The sequence below is a fragment of the Helianthus annuus genome, chromosome 11 (genome assembly GCF_002127325.2).
Source record: "Helianthus annuus cultivar XRQ/B chromosome 11, HanXRQr2.0-SUNRISE, whole genome shotgun sequence".
In the NCBI taxonomy this organism is placed as follows: domain Eukaryota; kingdom Viridiplantae; phylum Streptophyta; class Magnoliopsida; order Asterales; family Asteraceae; genus Helianthus; species Helianthus annuus.
In genome coordinates this window covers 113,836,601-113,847,578 of record NC_035443.2, presented here as the reverse complement: position 1 = coordinate 113,847,578, position 10,978 = coordinate 113,836,601, and the positions used below count along the sequence as shown (strand labels likewise).

The window sequence follows — 10,978 nt, the reverse complement described above, 5'->3', positions numbered from 1 at the left end:
GACGGACATGCATGCCCAAGTTGGACAAGTGGCGAGAAGCGCATGCATGTGTGACAAATGGCGAAGAGGCTATGCATGCGCGACAAGTAGTGATGCAAGAGTGCATGCGCGACAAGTGGCATAGCATGGGTGCATGTGCGACAAATGGCGAGATGAGTATACCCGTCTCACCCAGTCCATGTACCTCTCTCTCTCTGTTAATACCCGCAACAAGTTTATTAATTAAGATAAACAATTATATTATTAATAATGATTATTAATAATATAAACGAGTTAACTGCCATTTTCGTCCCTGTGGTTTGGCCACTTTGGCCATTTCAGTCCATTTTTCAAAAATGCGCCATTTTCCTCCCCGACGTTCTGGAAAGGTGCCATTTCAGTCCAAAAATCATAACCCAGTTAAGTCGGTTAGTAAATAAGGACTGATTGTGTAAATTTGTAACATAAAGGACTGATTGTGTAAATTTGTAACACCACCACCACTAGCCCTGCCACCACCACCACTCCGCTGCCACCACCACCACCACCACCGCCACCACCACCACTCCGCTGCCACCACCACCACCACCACTGCCACCACAGCCACCACAGCCGTTGCCACCACCACCACCACCACCACCACTCCGATCTGCCACCACAGCCACTGCCACCACCACCACTCCGATCTGCCACCGCAATCATGAAAACAGCCACCGTATGCTCTCTCTCCACGGCGGCGGAAACGCCGATAACCTACAATAACCTATGCAAACCGGAACCAGTCGCTGCACCACTCACAAATCTGAAACTATCAAATCGAAAATGCGCAACTCGTTATAGTCTGAAAGTAGTGAATGTTCGGTCTCCGACGCCGGCGACAGATCTCCGGCGACATTGCCACCTGTTCGTACGTTTAATGGAGCTTCCAAGTAATACTCCTCTTTGTTGATTAATCAGTTAATTAATTAGTTAATTGTTGTTATCAACAGTTTTTGTTTATCAGTTTGTAATTAATTTGAGTTATCTTATGGTAAACTGATAAAGGATATGGTAGTTAGTGTTAGTTGAGTTTGTCAGAATGCTTAGTGATGCAGAGCACAAGCACAAAATAATCGAGAATGCTTTCTCGAAAAAGTTGGATTAAAAACCGAATGAATGAATAAAAGAGGAGCCAATGGCCATTTATATGGATGTTCTAAATTTGGCAGGGTTGCCAATTTTTTTTGAAATTACCAAGTAAAAAGGAATACTAAAATTAAGGACCAAAATGGATGTTCTATCAGCAAGTTGGTTCAGCAGTTCTACCAATTGGTGGATGTTCACGAGGTAACTTATTCTACAAAACCGACCGATATCGTTTTGTTAGTATGGAAAACTTGTGATCTAATGAAGTGAAATACGCAGGTCAAAGATATCACCTACTTACCATTTTAGGAACGCAAGTTAAAGCTGATCAAAGTTGCCACAAATGCTGCTGCTCGAAGGGATGTACTGGACATCGCCACCATCTTTCGCGCCAAGCCTGTTGATGTTTCCGATCATACTATTACACTTGAGGTTTTTCGTGTTTCTGATACGGTGGCTGTTTTCATGATTGCGGTGGCAGATCGGAGTGGTGGTGGTGGCAGTGGCTGTGGTGGCAGATCGGAGTGGTGGTGGTGGTGGTGGTAGCGGAGTGGTGGTGGCGGTGGTGGTGGTGGTGGTGGCAGCGGAGTGGTGGTGGTGGCAGGGCTAGTGGTGGTGGTGTTACAAATTTACACGATCAGTCCTTTATGTTACAAATTTACGCAATCAGTCCTTATTTACTAACCGACTTAACTGGGTTATGATTTTTGGACTGAAATGGCACCTTTTCAGAACGTCGGGGAGGAAAATGGCGCATTTTTGAAAAATGGACTGAAATGGCCAAAGTGACCAAACCACAGGGACGAAAATGGCAGTTAACTCTAATATAAACCCACTCATGATCATAAATATAATTATGATCCATTTCGCATATCGTTCGTAATTACCGGTTAAACCAGTTAAGTGGATTTTAGTTCGTCGCTCACGGTGTAACTCTTACGTGTCAAGACCCAGTCGGTAGCGTTGACTTATCAAACCGGACATAAATATCCAACAGTTTTGGTTGTCACCAAATTGAAGAAAAGAAGACTAAGCTAAAGGACAATTGTTGTTTTTGTTAATTGTTCAAACGATGGCATAAACAAGGAAGTGTGCTTTGTTGTCTGTTCATGTTGATAAAAAAAACTAGAGTGAGATGTTCGGATGTTTAAAATTAGTTGCAAATCAAAGGAATTTGTAGGTTATCATTGTGGCGTTTAGAACCGAGGCGGGAAGAAGGGTATTCGGATGTTTGAAGACAATCAACACGAAAAAAAGACGATTGCATAGCAGATTAAGACCGGTGAGAGACTGAGTAGGAACCGAGTGATTTGGGATATAAGTTATAATCCGTATGGTTAAAATGAAGACGAATCGTTGTGTGAGGCACTAATTAAAGATAAAACCATGAAGGGATTAATCAAAGAAAAGGTGTCTGACTTAGATCATCGAAGAAGGATAAGACGGAGTCCAAGATTCCGAGCGTTGCATATAGGAAAATGTTGGTGCAGTGAATGCAAAGAAGGAATATACAAGTGTTGTGAATACAGAAAACATGTGTGAAATGGAAGCCGCCTATGAAGGACGAGTGGATTTATGAGAGACAACTATGCAAGAAGACGTGTGAAAGTAGTGTGAAACAAAGATGTGTGAGGTAAGATCGTGTAAAGAAAGTTCGTGAGAAGCTAGTCATATTGAAGAATCAAGTATCGTGAAGCATATCAACAAGATTTGAAAAATGGAAGACTCAAACTTGGATCAACAATTAAGGGGGAGTGATGTTGGCCTTTAATTGTGTGATCAAGCTTAATTAAAAGTTACAAGTCATTAGTGTAATTAGTGTATAGTATGTTTAGCATGTATTTAGAAGTTATGTAGGGTGTATTGTGCCAAACTTAGAACTTGCAAACATCAAATAGTGGCGTCGATATATTTGTGGTTCCGAATCAAACAGAAACGGCGCCAAATCCCAAGAGATACGACGGTCACAAAGGTTGCGATGTTTAAAGGTGTCTGATAATGTGCAATGATTTTGTATTACAACATATGTACGAATATATACTAGAGGTATTACAAGATAAATGGAGATGATTTCTCCTAACTGAAAATACAATATGGAAACAGTGATATGGAAATAAAGTGGTCAAAGAGAATATATTGTGGTGATTGATTGGGTCCACAATTGTCGCCTATTAGTGTCGTTCTATCTTGTATATACAGGGTTTAGAATTTCAAGTTGTAAGTGTATCATATCTTGATTTGTCAACACAAAGTTCGTTTCATGGTTTAATCCCATCTTTATTCTCTGTTATTTTGTTTCTTGGTTGTGGGTTCATGGTCTCTAGGATCCTACAAGAGAGTGAATGTTAAATGATGTTAATTTTATAAAGCTATAATTTCACGCTTTATACTTTAAATAATATTCATATTTAATCTATTAAGTTTTTATTTAATATGATTTTACGAGGCTCTGTTAAAAACGTCCCGACATCTTTTTTATTAAAGACAAAGTTTTATTCAAAATAGTACTGTGAAAGACCGAACACATACCGACATCGGTATCAGTATCGGTTATTCGAAACCATTACCAATATTCGATTTAATGGTTTTCAATGTAAAATACATGTTAATATCGTTTTTGGGCACATCACGACTTTAAACTAAGTGCCAATACCGTAAAGAACTGAATCGAACCAATATCAATTACATTGACTCGTATAATAATGAACTGAACCGACACCGATCGATTTCTTTCCAGTTTGCGTAGAGAATCCCACTAGTGATATTTAAAACGTGTTGTTCAAAATGATATTTAAAACGTAACATGAGATTTTTCTAATTCTAAAACAATCGTTTCTGTTCCCTCTTAAAATTTCCACATGGCACCTTCTAAAACAAATTCGATATGAATATTCGTAACAAGAAAAAGGTGACCAAAATTTCAAAATTAGGTCTGTACGATATACCCTAATTAGGTTACGATTTGTGATTTTGCAGGAGCAACACATTTCAATCGTTGCCTGAAATAGGTATTTTTTCATCCAATCATGCATGCATATTGCTATTTCAATCCCATTTTTTTGCTTTAATTTTTTTTCGCGTTTTTCTATATAATCCGAATCTTTTGAGCTAATTTTCAAGTTAATTGGTTTGTACATGGAATTTGGCTAGTTTAAAACGCTGAGTTTGTGTATGTTATGATGTTCTATGATGCTTTGTATACTGTAATTCTCTATTTAGCACTAGAATTTTGATCCCTAAATGCAATATGATATTAACAAACAATCTCCCCTTATTTGCACTGAGTTAGGATGGGTAGAGGATTATTATTTGACACCATTAGCATAATCAGGTTGTGATTTAGACTGCTGAGTTTAAAGATTCATCTGCATTTAAGGTTGTGTTGTTGTTGTTCAAGATTTGTAATAGTGTGTGTTGTGCTAAGCGGTTTGTTTCGGTTTTCAGGGTAAACCCACTGCAGTTACTTTTTGAAACCTCTAAATGGGACTTTGCTTCTCTTCGGTGAGTTGTCCTTTAATTTACAGACATTTGTATCTACATAGGCTGCTATGTTAAATTAGAAAAAAAAATATTGTATGGTAGGAGGTTAGTCATCTATGATTTGCTTCGACGATGCATGCGTTTTTGCTATCAAATACTGTTGCAGAAAATCAAATGTGATGGGTGGTACAGGGTTATCTTCTTTGTGTTTAGGGTTTATAATTTATGCTTTTCGAATGATTCTTGATTGCTTTTCCATGGTAGCGGTGGTAAAATGGGTGGATTAGCAAATGATTCAAAATGGGTTCAGGTCAAAACACGTAGGTTTTTCTATCATGAGTCAGGTCGGGTTGACCCGCACACTTCTTTGGTGATCCAGTGTCTTAAATTTGTACGAATAGTCAATGTGCCAAAATATGATTAATCAACCATATTGTTATAATCTAGGGGGTCTATGCATTAAAATAATGCACTTTGGGCATCCATTTGAAGCATAAGTATTTCCTTCCTAGCTAATAATACATACATTCATCCATTTGAGTCAAAACCTATCCTAAATTGACATAAACTGTTTGCAGATCCTTTTCATTACCAAGTTGTTTTGGACATCTTTTTGGTATGTCCAAGTTAAAAACTTAAATAATTGTAAGTTACCTCACAACGATGATGTGCTGCTGCGTGTTCTTTCATCATGTTAATATGTTATGTTGAGTTATAAGTGTATATTAGTTGACAAACTATTCATTTCAAGTCACAAAAAAGGTAGAAATATTCTTTACATTGGTAGAATGGGTTAAACAAGTCAAAAGCCTCTAAATGTGTTTTCAAATGCTTACATAAAGTATATTGTGTGAGAAGGGGAAGGGATGAAATAAAATCGTAAAAGTACAACCTTAATTTTTGGATTGACCATTGGATTTGATGCTTGTAGACTACGGCGGATGAAGCACCTGCCAATCATCCTCATTTTACGGGAGGTAAAGTCACCTTCATCACTAACAAGGATGTTTGGAACCAAAAGCTCTCAGAAGCAAAGACTCAAGGCAAAATAGTAAGTCATCAAACTTATTTAACATACTCTTGCATTTTCTATATCGTATCTAGAATTATGTACATTCAATGTAGAATCAGTTTTAAGTAGAGTACTTAGGGAACCACATAGGAACTCGTACTTACTTCTTGTCCAGTGCCGGCTCAAGCCCAAGCCAAATAAGGCAACTGCTTTGGGCCACAAAATTTTTGAGGCCCCATATTTTACAGGCTTGACTTTAGGTTAAACCCATTTTTTTTTTCATTTGGCATTCATGATGATTGAAGTCTTGCAAATTCCCGTAAGTTTCCATTAATTCATTGCATGTTCCCATGAGAGAAATAATTGATTTTACTAATAGAACATGTAATTCCAAATTGTGAAGAAGATAAATATATAAATCGTGAGGTTTGTTTTGTTTTTTTTTCTTTATCCTATTTGTGAAGCCGGTTCATATCCCCATAAGTGATAAATAGTAATGCAATAACCGCGTTATGTGGTTACATAACCGCGTTATATGTCATAGTTAATGCAATAGGTACATGTGTTTAGGAGGTTTCAAGTGTTAACATATGTGTGTGTAGGGAGGGGATCATTTCAGAACACACAATTTTTTGCAAGAACACGCATAACAAATTTAAACAGTTTAGTTTTTAACAAGTTATTTATCTTTATAAATATTTGTACTTCTAGTTTTTAATAAGTTATTTATCTTTATAAATATCTGTACTTCTTGAGTAGGTTATGTACATAAAAAGTCATCAAAGTATGTGTAGGTTACATTACCTAGTATACATGAGATCCCAAACATATTTGCAGGGCCGGCCAATCCGTGCCGTCGCTCGAGGCCCAAATTTTTAAAGGGCCCGAAAAGTTTTTATAAGCTTCTATAGATATAGTAAATTATGTATTTAATATACGCATTCATTTATTGTAATTAAAATTGTTGGTGGTGGAGTGGAAAAAACCATCTCAAGTTATTGTAAAGGTCTCAAGTTCAATACTTTGCTCCACCACAAATGTCTATTTTTTTAAATTCATTTCCCCTTACCACAATTTTGGGCCCAAATTTTTATTTTGCCCGAGGCCTAAATTATTTAGAGAGTTTTCTACGTTTTGATATATTGATTATATTACTTTGTACGATTAACAGGTTATTGCTAACTTTAGTGCATCTTGGTGTGGTCCATGCAAATCAATTGCACCATTATACATTGAGCTTTCCGAGAAGCATCTTTCTCTTATGTTTCTGACCATAGACGTTGATGAATTAACGGTAATTAAGTTACACCATTTGTTTTAAAATTATGTCGCCCTTTAGGTTTCCGATAATTGTAGCGAAAGTTAGATGTAAGTTTTGATGCAGGAGTTAAGCACACAATGGGATGTAAAAGCTACTCCAACATTCTTCTTCCTTAGAGATGGGCAGCAAATTGATAAAATCGTGGGAGCCAACAAGGCTGAGCTGCAGGAAAAATTATCCACCATAGTCGATTCACAAGTCCCAGGTGATCAAAAGTAACCATAATCTGGTCAATGGAATACAAAGAGTCTTAATCATTTTTTGTTTGTTTTATGGTATTCTTATAAATGACTTATGTTTCATGGTATTGGTTGATGGTACATACATGTCAATATATTAATTTGTTCACTTCATTCTCAAATGTTGAGTATTTAGCTAGCTTTGGAGTCCTATTTTGTTGCTACTAGCCTACTAAATTGACATATTTTAGTTTAATGTATAAACTTGAATAATACCCACAATAAACATGTTCTTAGCCATGACATGTTATTAGTTTAATGTATAAACTTGAATAATACTCACAATAAACATGTTGTTAGCCATCGATATATATGCATATTTAAACTTGGGATATTGGATTTAAATAACCTCAACTTTCACCAATTGGCAGATAGCACTCCTAACTTTCGATTTGTACACTAGCACTCCCAACTTTCAACTTATTGGCCAATAACACTCCCTAACTAACTGAACCTTAACCCAGTTAGTTGATGTCAGCTGATACATCATCAAAAATGCCATGTCAACTGCCGCATCAACTGCCATATCATCAAAAAATGCCACGTCATAAAAAATGTCACGTCAGCTGCCACATCATCAAAAAATGCAACATTAGTTGCCACGTCATATGCCACATCAGCAAAAGGGCCACATCAGATGCCACGTCAGCAAAAACTAACTAGCGAGTGTTATCGGCCAATAAGGTTAAAGTTGGGAGTGCTTGGTGTACAAATCGAAAGTTAGGAGTGTTATCGGCCAATTGGTGAAAGTTGGGGTTATTTAAATCCAATATCCCTTTAAACTTGAACGTTTAGGGGGTGTAAATAATCTGAGCCGTTTGTGAGCTACTTAGATTCGGCTCGCTAAATCCTAAAACCTAAAATTGAGCCGAACTTAAACGAACTCGAGCCTATATTGAAGCTATTTTAATGAGCATGCTCAAACCCAAACTTCACTTATCGAGCTCAACCAAGCTTTTGAGCCCAGTCGAGCATGAAATTTATAAAGGTTTTTTTTAAGTATATGTTCAAATAATGATTATAATTATGACATACAAAATATAATAAAAATAACTAAATAATATATATTTGTTATGTATTAAATTTACAATTATTATTGTATATAGAAAGTTTATAATTTAAATAAATAGAAATAATATATAAGCTGAGCTCGAGTTTGAAAAATTACTCACGAGCAGAGCTCGAGCTTGAAAAACTGCTTACACGTCAAGCTCAAGAGTTAGAAATATAGCTTGAAACGAGTCAAACTCAAGCTCTTTTAAGTTAAACGAGATGAGCTCGTGTTCGCCTTACTCGTTCACACCTCTAAATCGGAGTGTTACAAGATTGACCCGTCCCACAAACTTGTCTTTCAAATCATGATTATGAACCATAAACGACAAATGTATCTTCATTGCTTAATTGTAGTGTCATGATGCTTATCGTGTGATTGGTATTGGTGTTCGTTTCATGGAATGTAATTGAATTGGAATAATTCTTTTAAATTCCCAAAATGTGTTTGATTGGTAAAAAAATATGAATGGAATTGGAACGGAAAATATGTAAAGTTACATAACTACCTTGTATCAAGAAAGGAGGTGAACTAGCGATTTAGATTGAGTTTCAGTTCCTTCTTTTGTTAAAACGAAAAACATAAGGAATTGAATTTACATTTGAGTTATATTCACATAAAGAAAATTACATAAGAATAGCAGGTAAACAGGAAACAATATGCATTGCAACTCCCTTTTAAATAGCGAACCCTTTTCTACCGAAAAAGAAACCTTGGTTTATTTTTATATCAATAAATTGTTATGCACAACCTTCTACACTCTGTCCGAGAAACCCACAGTTTGAGGAGCAAGGGAACCAAAAGTATCAAAAGCAAAGGGAACGAAGACATGTTGATTCTCAACACAAAGATTTTTCATGTTTCGCAATTTTCCCTAATTCTGGCTTCAACGTTTCGCAATTTTCCCTAATTCTGGCTTCAACACAGCATGGCCAGCCACGAAACAGCTTTCCCTGAGCCCAACAAGGGGAGATACTCTAGTAAAGTCCACACAAATTTGTTTCGCACTTGCCCAACCACACACAAGAACATTGGTCGTTCGAATAGTGGACCTCCCTTCAAGGGGGTTTGTCAGGAAATTCAAAAGGGTCTCTTTTTTGGCATAGATTCCTGCCCACTTAAGCACCTCACATTGGATATCCATGACCAAATCATGTTTATATTTAAAGCACGATAGCTTCTTACAATGGACCACATGCTGCCCAAAATTATCCAAACAAACCTTACGGTAAGGTAAACTGGGCAAGGCACATCAAGTAAAAACAAAGGTAGCTTTTGATATGCAAGAATAAGAGGTGGAATAGAATTGACCATTTTGAGGGAATGAAGAAAATAGTGTTTAGTTGGTCGATGGAATGAAATCGAAACCCATAGTTTGAGGACCAAGGGAACCAAAAGTATCAAAGGCAAAGGGAATGAAGACATGTTGATTCTCAATACAAAGATTTTTCATGTTTCGCAATTTTCCCTAATTCTGGCTTCAACACAGCATGGCTAGCCACGAAACAGCTTTCCCTGAGCCCAACAAGGGGAGATACTCTAGTAAAGTCCACATAAATTTTTCTCCACCTGCCCAACCACACACAAGAGCATTGGCCGTTCGAATAGTGGAACTCCCTTCAAGGGGGTCTGTCAGGAAATTAAAAGGGGTAACTTTTTTGGCAGAGATTCCTGCCCACGTAAGCACCTCACATTGGACATCCATGACCAAATCATTTCTATATTTAAAGTACGATAGCTTCTTACAATGGACCACATGCTGCCCAAAATTATCCAAATAAACCTTACGGTAAATTGGGCAAGGCACATCAAGTAAAAACAAAGGTAGCTTTTGGTATGCAGGAATGAGAGGTGGAATGGAATGGACCATTTTGAGGGAATGAAGAAAAAAAGTGTTTGGTTGGTCGATGGAATAGAATCGCCTATTCCAAAATGCATTCAATTCCCTCAAAATCATTCCATCCGCCCCCCGATTTTCTCTCCATTCCATTCACTCTTCACCCTTTATTAACAACATCACAACCACCCAAAGATCTAACACCCCCCCACCCCTCAAAAAAAAAAAAAAGAAAAATAAAAATTATTTTTTTTGGGTGGGTGACTAGGGGGTGGGGGTTTATGATTTTTTTTTCTTGGTAGTAGGTTTTGTTTTAGGAGCTTTATGTTTGAGTGGTGAATGATGGGTCTTTTCATGGTTGATAGATGGAGATAAAAGATAGAGAAGGATGGCAATATGACTCTAAGGCTATGCGGTATGGTGATGGTCCCCCCTCGGAGGATGATCCGCCACGTATGATGAGTTTGAGGATGGGGCAAAAAGTATGGAGGTATGGTAGTGGGAGGATGGACCTAAAATGTATATGTATATATTGGAGTAAACTGCTAAAATCATCCCTGAGGTTTGACTCAAATTGCTAGATCAGTCCAAAATCAACTTTTTTTTGCTAAAACAGTCCCTGAGCCTAGTTTCTGTTGCTATTTCAGTCCAATAAATTAACACCGTTAGAACCTCCGTTAATGAATGGGTAAAACTGCTAAATTCGTCCCTGAGGTTTGATTCAAGTTGCTAGATCAGTCCAAAATCAAGTTTTTTGAATTTGTTAATTATAAACTTATTTAGGTATATAATTTTTCTAGACTTGCATTAATTTTTTGAATTTGTTAATTATAAACTTATTTAGATTATAAACTTATTTAGGTATATAATTTTTCTAGACTTGCATTAATTTTTTGAATTTGTTAATTATAAACTTATGTAGATTATAAACTTA

At 36.8% G+C, this 10,978-nt stretch overlaps 1 protein-coding gene across 1 annotated transcript; it reads left to right on the top strand.

Annotated features, from left to right (window-relative positions):
* Nucleotides 1-3,941: 3,941 nt before the first annotated feature.
* On the top strand, nucleotides 3,942-7,264 carry LOC110887259 (thioredoxin H-type). Its single transcript, XM_022135002.2, has 5 exons — nucleotides 3,942-4,112; nucleotides 4,549-4,605; nucleotides 5,516-5,635; nucleotides 6,768-6,890; nucleotides 6,981-7,264. The coding sequence occupies exons 2-5, from the start codon at nucleotides 4,585-4,587 to the stop codon at nucleotides 7,134-7,136; spliced, it is 420 nt and encodes a 139-aa protein (XP_021990694.1). The 5' UTR covers nucleotides 3,942-4,112; nucleotides 4,549-4,584; the 3' UTR covers nucleotides 7,137-7,264.
* The last annotated feature ends 3,714 nt before the right edge of the window (nucleotides 7,265-10,978 follow it).

What these genes read in the sequence shown, in the direction of transcription:
- LOC110887259 (XM_022135002.2), top strand. Translation starts at nt 4,585, where the DNA reads ATGGGACTTTGCTTCTCTTCG. An exon ending in TGGGACTTTGCTTCTCTTCG is followed by an intron (nt 4,606 to 5,515) that starts GTGAGTTGTCCT and finishes TGATGCTTGTAG; the next exon opens with ACTACGGCGGATGAAGCACC. An exon ending in CAAAGACTCAAGGCAAAATA is followed by an intron (nt 5,636 to 6,767) that starts GTAAGTCATCAA and finishes TACGATTAACAG; the next exon opens with GTTATTGCTAACTTTAGTGC.